Raw genomic sequence first — 18,214 nt, 5'->3', positions numbered from 1 at the left:
GGTTTCTGGAGCTGTAGCACGATGGGGCACGTAACCCACCAAATTAAGATTTCTTTCGCTCCTTATTATACCTAAATTGCCAGAATTGTTATGAAAAAAACTGGTTTCGATTTATTTTGATGAACAATTCGCGAAGAAATTTCTTGGTTTACTTGAAATAATTTCCGAAGGAAGTTCTGAAGGAACACCTTAAGAAAATTCATAAAGTATTGAGGAATTTCTGGATTTATCTCCGTAGTAGCTTCTAGAGTATTTTCTGGAGGAATCCGCGGAGAAAATTCCGAAGGAATTCTTGAAGGAATATCTAAAGAAATTTGAGAATGTCGGTAATACTTTTAGGAGTTCCTTTGGAAATTGCTCTAGGAATTTGGTCGGAGATATCTGAAAATTCGTCCTAGAATTTTGGAAGGCAATGGCGAAGGAAATTCCGAAGGAACTACTAGATGAACTTCCGAGGGAATGAAATGTCCAGTTAAAATAATTTCCGAAGGAATTTTGTAGTTATCCACCATTCTTACTTAAGTCTTGCTCTACATACGGCTTCACCCAATAGTACAATCGAATTTAATCACCATTCTGCTTAATTACCATTCAATGCACTGCTGTGTGGAGGACAAAAAATGGAGGTGGCGGACCCGTAAGCAGAGACACTTACGCGAAGCCTGCGCGATAGAGAGAATCTCCTTTCAACAGTGTAATCCAACAGACTAATAAATAGATTCGCAATCCTTTTTGAGCTTTCCGAAGGATGGCTAACTGAGGAAGGGCGCGTCAAATCCTGCCACCGAATATCCGCAATCTCGATATTTTGGGAGTTTTTCTTCAGATTCCTTCAGAAAACCCTCCGGAAAGTCCTTAGTAAATTTACAAACAAAATTTCCGAAGATTTCCCAAAAGAATTTCTGAAGAGATTCCCGAAAGAATTCTTAAAGGAATTTTAAAAGAAATTTTCGAAGGTCTACAGGAATTTCTGGAAGAGTTGCTAAAGAAATTTCCGCAGGAATGTCCGAAGGAATTCCTATAGGAAATTTGGAAAGAATTCCTGGAGAAAGTTCCTAATAAATTCCAGAAGGAAATTTCGAAAGAGTACCAAAAATATCTTCCTAGAGTGTCTGAAGAACTTCTTTGAGGAATTACTGGATGAAATTTTATTTGAAATTCCTAAAAGAAGTTCTAAAAAAATCACAAATCAAATACCGAAGGATTTCTCCTAAAGGGATTTCTGAATGTATTCCTAAGATAGTGGCCGTAGGTACTACTATAGAAGTTTCTAAAGAATTTTTAAAGGAATTCCTTAAAGTTTTCGAATAAATTTCTGAAGAAATTCCCAAAAGACTTTTACTTTTACGAAGCAATCCCTAAAATAGTTTCCAAGGAGATTCCAGAAGGAACTTTTAAAGGAATTTCGAAAAGAATTTCCGAAGAAATACCTTGAAATAAATTTTCAAGGGAATTCTTGGAGGAAGTTCTGAAGGAACTTATTAAGGAAATTCTAAATTATTCGCAGAATTCGGAGATATGGGAACCCCCTCACAAAGAAAACACAATACTAAAGTATCCTCCAACCCATTGTGTTCCAAGCTCTAAAACAATATTTGATGCAACGACCTACATTACTGCATTCTAGGCATAGAGTACCTGTACCGAGTAAAAATACTCTCAATGAATTGGTGACCTAACCTCGTCTTCTATTTAGTATGCTTCGGTTAGGCTGAGGAATTTTGTCCTCACTGTTGGTCATAAAATAATCGTTTAACTGGGTGTTTTGCATCTTCAAAATAGAAGTTTTGTTAATCATACAAAAAACAGTTGAGACATTAAAAAATATTTAAAAGATTATTTTCTATGGAAAACTATGAATCTGTGATAAATTTAATGATTGGTAACTTCGGTGACCTTCTCGAATTCCAATTGAATCCACAATTTAAACGCGATTCTGAATATTTGAATAGTATACGTTACAGTTAACTCGATAATTATCGATAAAATCATGCATTGGCTGCGAAAGTCATGGGTAGCCCCGTACAGAATTTAGTGGAAGGTTCGAAGCTTGCTAGTTGATCAGTAGGAGTCCAAGCGAAGCTTTGGTCAGGAGCTGGTCAGCAGCAAGAACCAACAAAATTAAGCAGAGCATCGGTGCTGGAAAGTTTGTTGTACGAACGTCGATTGGAAGGACATGAATTGGATCAAGAATTGTTTTGGAGGCAAGAAGCTCAAGAAGACTGACTCAATGTTAGGCGGCGCGAGAAGATTAGCAAGTGTATACAATCTCGCTGGAGACGGGTGATGGATAGGAAGCAGGCGCCAAATAGATGTAGCTGATGTTGTACTGTAGAAACCTGTCGTTTAATTAATAGAGAGCTGTAGCTGCTGGAAAAAGTATCAGTCAGTAGCCCTCCATGGGTATACCCCGTTAGGCATAAGGACGATAGGCATAAATACGTTAGGCATAATGGACGTTAGGCATAACGGACGTTAGGCATAACGGACGTTAGGCATAATGGACGTTAGGCATAAAATTACCCAAAGAACACCCCATGACATAAAGAAAGCAAAATTATGCCAAACGTCCATAATACCTAGCGTAGATTATGCCTAACGTCCATTATGCCTAACGTACTTATGCGTTACATCCTTATGCCTAACGTCGCGGACCCGCCCTCCATTGAGTGGTATAGGGGAATCTAATATTTTTGTGAAGGTGTTCTATTAACTATCTCCGATATTTTCATGTCTGTTCCTCTCTTACTAATTTAATACTAAGATGATATCGATTGTGTAGCACAAAGAACTTTGGCTCCGTATACATGCCTGAGCCTACCAAATAAACGAACTTGGGAAAAAATCAGAGGTATAAAAACATGATATGAGTTTACCTAAGTTGGGTTTCGCGTTCAAAACAAATAACTTTATTGTAAGAAGAAAATTTACCCTGTTTGCGAACTGGAAACGAATTATTTATTTTTTGTCCCGGGTATCCCGGGATTTTCGGGATTTCAAAAATAAAATCCCGGGAATCGGGAAATCCCGAATTTTCCTAAATCCCGGGATTTTTTGTCCCGGGATGGAAACTCTAATACCACGAAAATCGGACGACTGATGGTAGAACAGGTAGGATTCATTTGTGGACCTTTTGTAAAATCCGTGTAGCTATTGTAGACCGAGCCGAATGGAGACAACAATAAATTAGAGAAATCCTTGTACGAATGGTGGAATACTTAAAAAAACTAAAGCACTACAAGTTGTGTTGAATTTTATTATTGACCAACAAATTCTTTTTGCAATCATCATGAGAAAGTAAGAAATATATTTAGGGGATGTCCATTAACCACGTGGACAGCTTAGAGGGAGGGGAGTATGACAAATGTCCACGACTCATACACATTTTCAAAATTTTATGTGAGCAATTGTCCACACTGGGAAGGGGGGTATTTAGAATTGATTAAAGCCTGTCCACGTGGTATTTGGACAGCCCCTAATGTCATTACCATTATTATTAGGAAAATACATTCGAGTTTGACTTATTTCGGGATCCCACTTGATTTAGCAATAACACTAGAATTACAATTTTTCAAGTTGTAAAAATACACATTGCTTTGAAATCAAAATGTGAATTTCTCATTAGTATTCTAGATATTTTACTTGTTGTGATAGAAAGCAATGGATGTGCAGGGTGGCCAATAATACCCTAATGACTATAAGTCGTATAGTACCAATGGGTAAGCAGAGCAGACAAATTAAAACCACCAACTTATTTATCGATGTTAGACACTAATCAACATTACAAATAATCATAATGTAACCCAATTTATTTGTCGCGCGGTTGCTTTACCACATACTGGCTTACAATGTTTCTCAAGAAAAACTAATAATACGAGTACATTATTTTGTTATTATCATTTATTTGATGGTGTAAAAAAAAAATGAATGAAAATCCGCAGTTTTTTTAAACATGTTTTCAATGAAGTGGAACAAGATGCCATTCGTGTCTAATAGTTTTGTGGTGATTCGTAGTCCATTCCATACATTTGCCACTCGTGTTTCATTTTTTTGCCTCCTTGATATCCACCAGCACCACCATTTTTGTCATAAGGTTTCTTCTTGAAGCTTTTGATTATACCTGAACCACCACCCTGCTTAATGGTACAAAGAGAACCAAAGTGTCCAAGTTTTCCACAGTTTGAGCAGTTTGTATTCAAAGCCGGACAATCAGTTTTGTTTCGGCCATGAAATTGCCCACAATTTCTATGCGGTTTACCGCTCTCGTTAAAACTGTTGCGATTATACTCAACGATTTCTTCACTGGATACACATGGTGGTTCGCTTATATGATTGTTGGAGGAATTGGGTGGAGATGATGTCTCATAAACCTCCAACCTTCTAGTCATGTCATCCAGAGTCAATTTCGATTCCTGTAGAAGATTGTTGTGTAATGACATAGGCACAAACTGCATTATCTTGTCGATCACGGCGTTATGTTCGCTTTCCTTGGCAGTGGCTCCAAAATTGCATTTGTTCGCACAATTTTGAACTCTTTTATAAAACATCGGAAGGCTTTCGCCAGATTCCGGCTGCATAGTCCAGAACTCATTGCGCTCCTTAACTTCTAGGCGTCTAGGAGCAAAGTGATTGTTTAGCTTTTTGACAGCCACTTTGTACGGGTCGAGACCTTTCTTGTCATCTCTTCCTACATCTGCTCCCGGAATATTGAAGAATATTTCCTGCAGTTCTAATCCGCCTTCCGAGAGTAATAAATTCTTCTTTTCGAAGGGATCGGTGACCTGGCAAGCACGAAGGCAAATCTCGAATCCTCTATGCCATACCAGCCACTTATTGCGCTTTTCTGATTGCGGTAAGTTGGAGCACGAAAACACTTCAAGTTTCGAAAAACTATTGCTTTTATACATCTTGCAAAATATAGCAGAAAACGTCGCCTAATTTTTGATGAATCGCCTATAAAATGCCAACTTGCAGTTTTGTTTACATCCAATAATCTGATACCACCGGTGTCACGTCGCAGACAATTTCTCACTTCTCACTTGTCGCGTATGTCTTACTCACTTGCTTGCTGTTGCAGTACTAAAATATCTTGTCTTAAATGTGCTATTTCTCATACTACTACAGGTACGTCTCGACCAAAACGTTGCTATATACCCAGTAGGTATAATCTGTCAATTGAATTGAAGTGTTAGAGAATGCAACAAGTTCTTTTTTCATGTTACGGCTTACCGGTCAATATCACCAATATTCATAAATATTTTTCTCTTTAGTCGTCTATTCGACGAGAACTAATTCTTCTATAATTGTTATCCTGAATTAACATACAAAACCACAAGGCTGACAAATAACATTAGGACAGCATATTTCTAACTACCTCCAAAATACTAAAACGAGGAATTTCCAGTATATTGCTACGTATGCGTGGCGTTCTGTAATAGAATCCAAAAAAATAAAATCGTTTCTTTTTTAGCACACTACCACCATTATTTCATTCAGATGCTTGCCAACACGGAGAAACAAATGTTCTAAAAAGAAAGCACAATACAGTCATCGTTCGTTAGTTGGAAAGTTTGGTTGGTTTTGCCTTTAACTTAGCTCTGGTTATGTTAAAATCATTCTATTTAGACTTAATCCCAAAATCAAGTGCATGATCAATGCATGAGTATAGCAATTTTCATAATTTGGGTAAATCACTACATGGGCTTGGGCCTATGGACCCGATCTCCGGCTCACTGTACAGAATACTATTGATTTATATTGTTTGGAAGCCGTAGGTTTATGATTGATAGTTAAAAAAAAAGTCTCCCATTTATCTCGCACAATACTCAATATTTTTCGACCATTTATTTTACTCCTAGTTGATCCAAATATCTATAATATTCATAAAAAATATTTTTTTGGGCCGAGAAAGGTTCTTAAGATGGTTGGAGACCCCTTCCCCTTTGGGAAGGAGGGCTCCCATACAAATGAAACACAAATTTCTTCATAACTCGAGAATGCATCGAGTAAATGGAACCAAATCTGGCATGTGGAGGTTTTGGAAGGGAAGAAATCTTCCTTGGGAAACCCAGAAAAATCCGTTACCCGCTAAAAATCATTTACTCATTTAAGGGTACGTTTTCTGTACTATCACTTTCTCTCTGTTGAAAAATTTACCCACTTCGGAAGAATAAATGGATTTACTCATTTAAATGAGTAGATTCACTCATTTTCCCAAATTGGGTAACATTTTCAGTAGAGGGAAAAAGATAGTGAAAAGTACCCATTAATGAGTAAACGATCTTTACCGGTGTTACGGGTTTACATTTTTTTCATTTCTCGAAATCGATCCATGAATTTTTTTTTATCTTTGTTAAGGTGTTTTTTTTAATCTACAGATTTAAATTCAACACCAATCGATCCATGAAAAATTCTGTGCCTTGGTGGAAGTTGTGTTACGGTTAGTTGTATCTAGTTCGAAAAATTAATTTTCGATCGAGTCCGTATCATTTGTGCTAGACTGTGTCTGCTTTGTTTGTTGATTCTGTGTCTGGATCCAAGAAGAAAGCCTGAAAGTAGGCAAAACATGTTTAGTGCTGATTTCTCCCAAGTTTGCTCCAGTTTCATTGCTACACAGACGTCGCATCGTTAATTCTAAATGGCACTAATTGATTCGAGGTGCCCAAATAGGATAAGAATCCTACACAAAAGATCAGCTATGAATATTGCAAACTGATTGCTGTAGACCAATGCGCAATGCAATGAAATTATATTTACGGGATTTGGCTGATGGACGAAAATCTTATAAGAAACCTCGTCATAACCCGTGGAGGGCACCACCAAGCCGTCTCACTCAGGGCACCAAGAGATAATGTGCATTATTTTAATTTGTTAACTGTTTTTGCATGTTGATCGCGGATTTTTTTTTATTTGTATAAACAAATGCTACATTGGCGCCCACATGCGGCACGACAAAATGGCTTGTTAGCGCCACACTAGCGCCCAGCTTAATAACCCACAATTATAGGAATGATGATTTGAGATTACGGTAAGTACCGATTTGATTGTTTAGTGTGTGTGATTCATTTGATTTCTCGCGAGAATCATTTGCCATCCAATTTAATGTAGGATCAAACTCTGTCGCTAAGTTTAGTTTACTATAGTAAAGAATCTGATTAAAGGACAATTTGCCAAGACTTGTTGGTGTTCAGATACCAACCAAAAGTAGCATTCGCTACCCTTTATGAGGTTTTAGAACAGTTTTAGTATTTTGAGATTTGTGGCTTAGGTTAAGTTTCCAGTCCGCTAGTCCTCCAGTCAGATTTTTCGTCACTTGTTAACTTACGAATTTTTCATGAATCGGTTCTCCGCTTTATGAAAAAATCTGCGCTGTTGGATGACGTTGTGTTACGGTTTGAAGAATTTTTTATGGATCTCGGAATCGATCCATGAAAAAATCTGTGCCTTGATGGAAGTTTTTTTAAACTTTATTTAAAAAAAACCCAGAATAATCCACCTAGCGGTGATGATGCCTTTCTCGTGCGGTATTTTGTATTTTGGGCGAGATTTTGGGCAAGGAAATCGGTTTAGGGTAAGTGCATTAAACGTGAGCTAGACTTTTTACGCGCTTTTTTATGAGAAAAAGTATTTTGGCCATAACTACCAAGCCCATTGTCCGATTCGGCTAATTTTCAATAGGAAACAATTGGGCAGTATACTGCATCGAATGCAACATGTTGCAAATAAATCGGTCTAAGATAAGTACAAAAAAATGAGCAAGACTTTTTTACGCGTTTTTTTATGAGAACAAGTATTTTGGCCATAACTACCAAGCCCAGTGTCTGATCCGGCTAATTTTCAATAGGAAACAATGGGGCAATATACTGCGTCGAATGCGAAGAAATTGGTCAAGGGTAAGTACAAAAAAGTGAACTAGACTTTTTGCTCTTTTCGTGCGCACATACACACACACGCGCGCACACACACACACATCACCTCAATTCGTCGAGCTGAGTTGATTGGTATATAACACTATGGGTCTCCGAGCTTTCTATAAAAAGTTTGTTTTTGTAGCGAACATATAGCCTTTACGTATACTTAGTATACGAGAAAGGTAAAAAGTGCAAGTTGCGTTAGATTGCGTCAGTTTTGTTAGTTGATTCTGTGTCTGGAATCAAGAAGAAAGCCTTAATGTAGGCAATAAAATGTTAGGTAGGGATTTGCTCCAGATACAGTCATCGAATCGTTAAGGCTCAAGGAAAGTTGGGCAAAGAAAACAGCTTTCTGACTGATTCACCACCGGCGGTGTGTCGTCTGTTCCTTTCCGTTCTTCGGAAAATTGTCTCAGTCTGTTAAACAGGATATGCGACAGAATTTTGTACGCCGAGTTCAGACCACATGCGGCCATCCAACCAGCCGGCCGGCAGTTCTTCATCTTCCCATGTTTTTTTTTTTTGATAATGTGGTGGATCGATTGCGCTATGGTCCAGGATACAGATTTACGCGGAAAGATGAATTTTACGCCAAAACTATATTTTTTAGAAAAAACTGTTGTTCTACAAAATTGTTCGAAATAGTAAGGCCATCATTATGGTTCTACCGAAAAATAGGGTAGCCCATCATATAAAAAAAAATGAAAGATTTTTTTTTATTTTTCGGAATATTGACATGTTATGTTCTACAAAGTTGTAGCGTAGCTTATTCCAATCAATTTCGCTAAAAAAAAATTCTGTAGCTCTTAAATTGGCTGATTTAGAGCAATTTTACCTAATTGGATTAGGGTGTACCTAAAAAAACAGTATTTTTTATCTACTTTTTTTGTTTTAGATTTCTCGAAAAAGTCGTGTTCAGGTGACTTTTAGAGCTAAAAAAATGCAACTTTTGATGGGTAAATATGCTCAATATCTTTTTCCGTTCAAAAGTTATAATCGTTTTTCTGTCAAAATTTCATGTTTTTCATAAGTTGATATCTCCGGTTAGGGCAAACCAAAAAAATATATTTACACGGCATTTGAAAGAGAAATTAATATTCTTTATTATGTCAAAAAATTGGGGATATGTTATTTTTTTATCTCAAGTTTTATCAATTATACTTAAATCATGTTTTTTCAAATAAATTAACATAACTCGACAACGGAAGAAGATACAGACAATATTCTTATAGCAAAACACGCGTTTTGAAAAGCCCCAAAAGTCTTCCGAAGATGACGTTCGTGAAAAATGAAAAATAAAAAATCTACAGCTTTAACACTTTTTATAAGTTTTATCATTATCATCGTATTGCAAGATTTACGAAAAAAGATGCATTTTCGGTCTGAAGCATACTTTTAAGAAACAAAGTTGTTCTGGATACTTGGGCCCTTATTATAGAGTTACCGAAAAATAGGGTGGGCCATTCTTTAGAAATGTGAAATTTTTATTTTTTTATTTTGCCGAATATTGACATAAAATGATCTACAAAGTTGTAGCGTAGCTTTTTGCAATCAACTTTGCAATATAAACTTTTTATGTAGCTCTTAAGCTCACTTGTTTAGAGTAATTTTACTTACCAGGATTAGGGTGTCCCTTAAAAACAATATTTATGATGTGCTTATTTCATTTTTTTATTTTTCACGGATGTCACCTTCTGAAGACTGGGGCTTTTTAAAACGCGTGTTTTGCTATAAGAATATCGTCTGTATCTTCTTCCGTTGTCGAGTTATATAAATTTATTTGAAAAAAACGTGATTTTAGTAAAATTGGTTAAACTTGAGATAAAAAAATAACATATCCCCAATTTTTTGACACAATAAAGAATATTAATTTTTCTTTCAGATGTCGTGTGAATATATTTTTTTGGTCTGCCCTAACCGGAGATATCAACTCATGAAAAAAAAATGAAATTTTGACAGAAAAACGATTATAACTTTTTATCGGAAAAAGATATTGAGCATATTCACCCATTAAAAGTTGCATTTTTTTGAGCTCTAAAAGTCACCTGAAGACGACTTTTTCGAAAAATCTAAAATAAAAAAAGTAGATAAAAAATACTGTTTTTTGAGGTACACCCTAAAACAATTAGGTAAAATTGCTCTAAATCAACCAACTCAAGAGCTACAGAAAAAGTTTTTTAAGCAAAATTGATTGGAATAAGCTGCGCTACAACTTCGTAGAACATAACATGTCAATATTCTGAGAAACAAAAAAAAAATCTTTCATTTTTTTTCATGATGGGCCACCCTATTTTTTGGTAGAACCATAATGATGGCCTTACTATTTCGAACAATTTTGTAGAACAACATTTTTTTCTAAAAAATATAGTTTTGGCGTAAAATTCATCTTTCCGCGTGAATCTGTATCCTGGACCATAGTAGATTGACGCAGCTGTTCACTTTCGTGTTTGAGAAGCTCGACTGGGATCTCGTCCTTCCCAGCAGCTTTTCTGTTTTTCAGCTCGTTTAGAGCCTTCTTAAGCTCGTCCATGATTGGTGGTGCCACAGCATGACCGTCGTCGACTATGTTCATCCTGCTCATTAATACACCTTCATTTTCACCGTTCAATAAATCTTCAAAGTGCTCCTTCCTCCTTCCATAGTCTTATCTGTCAGCAAATTCCCCTCTCGGTCACATGGTCGGCACTAGCGCAGTCAGTAAAACCTCTGCATATTGTTTGTATCCATGTTCTCCTGCGCTTCAGCTATCACACGCTCTTCGTTGGCGATGCTGTGCCCAGTGACTAACACTTCCTTCGCTGTTGTAGTCACTGCTTCGTTTATATTTCCCCACAATCTGTTGACGTTGCCAGATCCGATGGTATCTCCTTTTCGCTCGTCCAACTTCTGGTGGTATTGTTTAGCAACTCCTTCAACTAACAAGTGTTGGAGGATATGGAAACGCATCGTTCTGTTGTTTCGTGAATTCGCGACGCTGCAAAGTAGCGCCAGAATTTTTGCAACTACAGGGTAGTGATCCGAGTTAATATTCGGACCTCTGAAGGACCTTACATCTATAACATCCGAGAAATGTCGTCCGTCGATCAGCACGTGGTCTATCTGTGAGCAAGTTTTTTCACTCGGATGTTGCTAGGTGTGTTGGTAATCATTCTTACGTGTGAAGTAGGTACTGCTGATTGCCATCCTTCTAGCAGCAGCAAAGGTCACAAGTCGCAGACCATTATCATTGGTAGCGAAATGAAGACTTTCCGTACCGTGGCAGGGCGAAATATTCTCTTCTGATCTGCGCATTTGCATCCCCTATGACAATCTTTACATCGTGTGTTGGGCACTCTCCGTAGGCCTTATCAAGGCTGTCATAAAACTCATCCTTCACGTCATCAGACTTATCGTTCGTTGGGGCATAGATGCTGATCAGAATTTGCCCTTCATTCTCAACACGTAAATGCGGTCGCTTATATAAATGGATATAAATGGATGGACATTGTTAAGTTTTTACAGCACGTTGTTCATATGCCGGAAGAGCGTTAGGCGACAACGTTCAGTAGAGAACCCGGAAAAGCCTTATACGTGCTTATTAAAGTGGAGCATCATGGTCATTTTTTCTAATCAATCGTTTTTCAATAACATTCAGGGTCCCAAACAACTGTGCGAAATTTGAGCCCGATTGGTTGCTTCCTCGCTTTCCGCATCGCGTTTGAAGTTTGCAAGGATGTTAACGATCATTCGGCAATTTGCGTTCAATCATTTAGTAGTTTGTCAATAACACATTCCAGAAGCTGAATTTCAAAATATGTTGTATGGTGGACTTCTAGAGCGAAGGTTTTTCTACAACTCAGTCTAATGGTTCGTTGTTTAAATCCCACTAGTAACGGAGTTATAGCTATAGTTTCAGTAACTTAGACTAAATGATAACTAAATTCCAATCATTTAGTTTAAGTTACTGCAACTAGCGCTCTAACTTCGTTAGTAGATGAATTCTAATAACGAACCGTTAGGTAAAGTTGTAGAAAAACCTTCGCACTAGAAGTCCACCATACAACGTATTTTGAAATTCAGCTTCTGTAATGTGTTATTGACAAACTACTAAATGATCGAACGCAAATTACTGAATGATCGTTAACATCCTTGGAAGTTTGTATGGAAATTAGTTTGGGAAAACGAACATTTTTGCATTTTTACTTCTAAAGGTTCCAGTTCATCCTAAACCAAGTGACACATTGTGTTCATGTATAACCCAAAGGATGCCGAAAAACATTGCTGAAGAAGGTACGTTGTTAGAATGTCCACAAACAAAGTAATAACCCTTCGAAGATTGCTTGTTCAAACCATATGCAAAAAATCGATCATTCTACCAGCACTGCCGAACTACTGGACCAATAATTAAACTGAATGTTATTTCAAAATTATTAATCTTTTAGGACTGGGATGCTAAATGCAGTTATTCTGAATCATTTCTCAACGTTAAAATCGGGTCAAGAATGAAAAAAAGTTTCGCCTACAAACAACCATAGGTAGCCTGGTAGTGCTGGCAGAAACATTGATTTCTTCCATATGGTTCGAACAATCAATCTTCACAGCGTAATACCATTTTTTGTAGACGTTCCAGCAACGTACCTACTTTAGCAAAGTGTTTCGGCATCTTTCAGGCTGTATGCTAACGTAATGAGTCGCGTGATTGACGATAAATTGAAGCTGCCAAGAACAAAAATGTAAAAAAGTATGATCTCCCATACTCCATACTCCATATAAATTTGAAACGCGATACTGAAAGCGAGGCCGCAATCAATCGAGCCAATATTTTGCATAGTTGATCGGGGTCCCAAAACGATTAAGGAAAACCTTGATTTCACTTGATTGGATGAAGTTTGCTTTTTTCCATACTACTGCGCCCCACTCTAGTGCTTAAAGGGGAACGGTTCGGCACTTCATCTCATAGCTCCCATTTCCATCCCATCAAAAACAAAACTATGAAAAGGTATTTGATTTGTTTTTTTTTTTTTGAGATTGACTAAAGCGTATGAACGATCCAAAAAATATATGGGTCGTCACGCTTCAAACAACCCCTCATCCTCCCTTCTGTGCGTTACGTAATTTGACGAACTCCTTAGAGGAAGGTATTGAATCTACATGTATTAAATGTAATATTCATAGCATAAGTGACGATGACAGAATCACTGACATGACTGTGGTAGCAAGTAAAAATGATCACGAAGTCCCTAATGAAATTTTAATATACTGTCAAAATTTTAACCGCATGCGAGGTGCTGGCAAAATTAATGAAATTCACAATAAAGTATGTACATGCGCTTACAATATTATAATTGGTACTGAAACTAGTTGGACAGAAAGTATAAAAATGAGGAAGAGTTCGGTAATAAATACAATGTTTTTAGATGTGATCGAGACCTAATTTTAACTGATAAAAAATCGGGTGGTGGTGTACTAATTGCTGTAAATACCGCATTTGATTCCGACTTAATTGAAACGGAAAAATTTAAAGAGTTTGACGACGTTTGGGTAAAGGTTTTGATTGGCCATGAGACACATATATTTGTGTCAGTTTATTTTCCTCCCTCATTTGCAAAGAAACAATCTTATGAAAAGTTTTTTAATACAGCAGAACAAGTTATGAGTGACATGGATTCAGTAAATAGAATTCACATATACGGTGACTTTAATCAAAACTCAATTGAATTTATTGCAGATAAAGATAATATGTCTTTGCTACTTCCTATCATTGGTGAAAATGAAACTTTACTGTCACTTTTTGATAAATCTAGTCAGTTGGGATTAAATCAAGTGAATCATGTCAGTAACGACCGTAATGTCCATTTAGATCTTCTCTTCACTAACTGTACGGAAGATTTCAATGTTGATAAGGCCCAGCATCTTTTGTGGAAAAACGAACAATACCACACAGCAATTGAATACTCATTAATAATAAATTCTGCCAGCACTCGCCCGAATAAATGTGCATTTGAAATGGTGAATGACTTCAACAATTGTGACTTTGATAAAATGAGAAATGAACTTGACGCAGTTGAGTGGCAAACAATACTCAATAGTAGCTTAGATATAAACAGCAGTCTACATTTTTTTCATCAAACACTGTTTGCGTTAGTACCTAAGAAACGCAAAAAAGTTTTCAACAATTCTAAGAATCCGGTCTGGTTCACTCGTGAGATAAGAAATCTAAGAAATCGTAAACAAAAAATGCATAAAACATATAGGAAAAATCGAACTTCTGATAATCTGAAACAATATATTGAAATATGCAGGGAGCTTGACGATCAAATATCAGAAGCATACGAAAATTATAATAGGATTTTAGAAAATAATATAAAAAAGGATCCTTCTTCTTCTTCTTCTTCTTATTGGCATTACATCCCCACACTAGGACAGAGCCGCCTCGCAGCTTAGTGTTTATTATGCACTTCCACAGTTATTAACTGCGAGGTTTCTAAGCCAAGTTACCATTTTTGCATTCGTACATCATGAGGCTAACACGATGATACTTTTATGCCCAGGGAAGTCGAGACAATTTCCAATCCGAAAATTGCCTAGACCGGCACCGGGAATCGAACCCAGCCGAAGGATCCTAAAACCTTCTTTAACTTTGTCAAAGAGAAAAAGAAATCGGATACTTTTCCATCATGCATGAAATTTAAAGAATTGGTTAGCCATGATAGCCAGGAAATTTGCAATTATTTCACGAATTTTTTCCAAAGCACTTACAAACCTCTTGGTGCTGTTTATGATCGTGATTATTTTCATTATTTACCTGATCAGACAAATGATATTTCAATATCCGGTATTACTGTACAGTAACCGTTCGCTAACTGGGCTAAAACACCAGCCCAGTTAACGAACGCCGCTTTTTAACTGGGCTGACGAGGGAATTCGCGATGCATTGTTGTGATCGTGCTTTATATGAAGCTTGAAAAAAATATACCATTCAGAATCCCCTAGTCACCGAGTCTTTGTTGTTGTTTTTTGACGGATAACTGCTTTTTAACTGGGCTTTGGCCCAGTTAGCGAACGCCCAGTTAAAAAACAGTCCAGTTAAAAAGCGCCTAATTAGCGAACTGTTGCTGTACATGAAATTGTAACAGCATTAGAAGCATTAGATGCGTCCAAGGGTCCCAGACCCGATGGAATTCCCCCTTTATTACTAAAACAATTAGCTACTTCATTTGTAAAACCATTATTTTGGCTTTTTAATAAATCATTAACTCATGGAGTATTCCCACATTTATGGAAAAAATCGTATCTTCTTCCAATTTTCAAATCAGGCAAACGCTCAGACGTACAAAATTATCGGGGCATTGCAATTATATCATGTATACCGAAATTGTTTGAATCTATTGTGAACATGAAACTCTTTGAACAGGTTAAGCACTTGATCACAAATCGCCAACATGGTTTCTTTAAAGGCAGATCCACTGCCACTAATCTCTTAGACTTCGTGACATTTTCACTTGCTGCAATGGATAGAGGTAACTCTGTTGAAACTTTGTACACGGATTTCAGTAAGGCTTTCGATAGAGTTGACATCTCTTTATTACTCTTTAAGCTTCAGCGATTAGGTTTTTCGGAATATTTGGTTAGATGGATTGAATCATATCTTAGAGATAGAACACAGTTAGTGCGCTTCCATAATAAATTGTCTTCGCCAATTAAAGTTACTTCTGGTGTACCACAAGGATCACACTTAGGTCCATTATTGTTCATTCTTTTTGTTAATGATATAACACTTATATTAAAACGCCTTAAGGTCCTTATTTATGCCGATGACATGAAATTGTACATGGAAATTTGTGATGATGCTGACTTAGCCGTATTTCAACAAGAAATTGACGATTTTTATAACTGGTGCTCAAAAAACCTTCTCGATATAAACGTGAAAAAATGTAGCATAATTTCATTTACTAGAAAGCAGATATTACAAAACATTACCTGTAAGCTAGGCCTGGAACGAATTATACGATGCACAAAAGTGAGAGACTTAGGGTTATTATTAGACTCCAAGTTGACCTTTGTAGAACATTATAACGTCATTATTCATAAAGCACATAACATGCTTGGATTCATTAAACGTTTCAGTTATCATTTCAATGACCCTTACACGATAAAAACACTCTATGTGTCCTACGTCAGATCAATATTAGAATACTGTAGCATTGTCTGGTCACCCTATCAAGAAGTCCACTCAAATCGAATCGAATCAGTACAAAAACAGTTTTTGCTTTTTGCTCTTAGAAAGTTAGGTTGGTCAACCCTACCGCTTCCGTCATATGAATCTCGGTGCCTACTAATTAATATCGAAACACTTAAGAAAAGAAGAGCAGTTGGTTGTGTAACATTCGTTAATGGTTTAATCTCACATCAGATAAAAGCAGAAAGCCTTCTGTCAGGCTTGAACTTTTATGCACCTACGCGTACCTTGAGAAATCGTGACTTATTTCAACTAAATCTGCAACGCACATCCTATGCTAAAAATGGACCGCTCAACTCTATGATGAACATATATAATAAATATTGTGAGATCATCGACATATCAATGTCTAACACGCTAGTGAGGAAAACAATGAACAGTATAGCATAATAGTTGTCTAGTGATTAAAACAGATAGTGTTTAAGTGAAACAATGTGTTTGTAGTCTACAATGCTTGACGAAATAAATAAATAAATAAATTTATGGATATTCTCAAATTGCAGAGCAGAGGAAATAAAAGAAACCTTTTACAAAAATTCCTTCCAAATATATATAATCATATATTACTTCATTCGAACATCGAAATGATAAATGGGAGTACAGTGTTTTAACAGTATCATAAAAAATATGTAGGTTGGTACTTAACCATAAACAAAACTGATGGAACAACTATTCGTGTGTATTGAACAGCACTTAATTACATCTTGGATGGTTGACTTATCCGCCCCTCAGCTTCGTTATCAGGCATTATTAGCCGGTGCTTGAAGCGTACATCATATAGGTTTTCTTTATATTTAAATAGTTTCTATTGCATATACCTAAATAAGTATGGTTGCGTGATTGAGGTTACTCAAACATCCTTCATCCGGAGGCTTGAATTAAGTGTAAATTCTTCGCCTCTGGAATAGCTAATTTAGAAATTTTCTTATTATTTATATCTCAACTACGTCCAAGTAATTAATAATGTTGAAACTGTGGATTAACTATTATCTTTCTCACCTAGTAATTCGAGAGTCCCACTCAAATGCGTTTGCGCTGCATTTGTAATTTTCTATATATGGAAAATCTGTCAAACTGAACGCAAATGTAATCCTGTTTGCCAGACTCTTCTGATATAGGTCAAGGTCTAAATTTAGGAGGAAGCCATTCAAGTGCTATGATCCGTATGATCCATTAAAATGCAAAACTGCAGCTATGACAATCAAAAGAATGAAAATCATGAAAATACTTACGTTCATCGCTTTCTTCCAGCACAAGACATTCATACTTGGTTCTGTTTGTATCCCGACCTCTGGTTCTGCCGCCTTTTGACATTCTCAGTATGTTGCGAAGTCGCAGGTAAAAAATATCCATTGTGAATGTATTGCAAACAAACAATATGAAAAATAAACTGCACCTAATTAATTGCTTATATCGTTAACACATGGAGAAGTTGCTTGAAAAATGAAACCAAAATAAAAGTGAAAGCCGTGATCAGAGTAAAACAAACGATCAAAATAAAAAGAAGTGCAATTTTCACTTATCACGAAACGAAACAAAAACACTTGAATTAAATCACACGTGATGGGAAATATATCACTAGAACCGAACTAGAAATGGTTTTGCTGGTCAACAAATCGTAAACAAAGATTTTTCGCTTTAAATGAAAGAATCTGAAACGATTCCTAAACAAACCAAAAATCACACAAAAGTTTGCAAAACTTATTTTTACAACTGAGAGGCTTCGCCGAGTGAACTAGCGGTAAACACATCGGTCCGGTACGATAAGGTCTTGTCTTCAATAGTAGAGCGCTCTCTTTTGCATTACAATCATTGCATATTGATATTGCCGTCACAACACGAGGAGCCGAGCCGCCGCCGGAGCATGTGTTGCTTTTAGGAGGTGTGGGGCCGTTCAAAAATTACGTCCAAGGTTTGAGGGGGGGAGGGGGGTCAGAGTTTTGTGACAGTTTGTGACAGGGGGAGGGAGGGGGGTTCGTCTTATGTGACGTCCGTTCACAAGAAAAAAATACTGAAAGCATTTTAGAAACAACTTGTATTTAAAAACATTCAAACTGTTAGTAAGGGACATAACTCACTATGTTAT

At 36.8% G+C, this 18,214-nt stretch overlaps 2 protein-coding genes across 4 annotated transcripts in view; both read right to left on the bottom strand.

The window, feature by feature from the left end:
• LOC134224841 (probable phospholipid-transporting ATPase IA) overlaps window positions 1-17,928 on the bottom strand; it is a 370,136-nt gene extending 352,208 nt beyond the window's left edge. The window contains exons 1-2 of one of the 3 annotated variants that reach the window (XM_062704456.1): window positions 17,803-17,928; window positions 17,361-17,563 (exon numbers count right to left, since the gene is read on the bottom strand). In XM_062704456.1, the coding sequence (XP_062560440.1) occupies window positions 17,361-17,481 (121 nt within the window). In that variant the 5' untranslated portion in view covers window positions 17,482-17,563; window positions 17,803-17,928. Of the gene's footprint in view, window positions 1-17,360; window positions 17,742-17,802 lie in introns of those variants that run through there. The other 2 variants (XM_062704457.1, XM_062704455.1) reach the window with 2 other exon arrangements.
• LOC134220324 (uncharacterized) lies at window positions 3,883-5,435 on the bottom strand. The gene is made up of 2 exons (XM_062699344.1): window positions 5,230-5,435; window positions 3,883-5,168 (listed from the first exon to the last, which is right to left on the bottom strand). Exon 2 carries the CDS (start codon window positions 4,905-4,907, stop codon window positions 3,990-3,992), a length of 918 nt encoding a protein of 305 aa, XP_062555328.1. The 5' UTR covers window positions 4,908-5,168; window positions 5,230-5,435; the 3' UTR covers window positions 3,883-3,989.
• Window positions 17,929-18,214: the final 286 nt, after the last annotated feature.

This window comes from Armigeres subalbatus, chromosome 3, assembly GCF_024139115.2.
Source record: "Armigeres subalbatus isolate Guangzhou_Male chromosome 3, GZ_Asu_2, whole genome shotgun sequence".
Classification (NCBI taxonomy): domain Eukaryota; kingdom Metazoa; phylum Arthropoda; class Insecta; order Diptera; family Culicidae; genus Armigeres; species Armigeres subalbatus.
Note: the sequence above shows the minus strand (reverse complement) of the source record. Positions and strands in the feature narration are given on the sequence as shown.

Excerpts from the sequence above, each read along its gene's own strand:
- LOC134220324 (XM_062699344.1), bottom strand. The coding sequence starts at position 4,907 with ATGTATAAAAGCAATAGTTTTTCGAAACTTGAAGTGTTTTCGTGCTCC.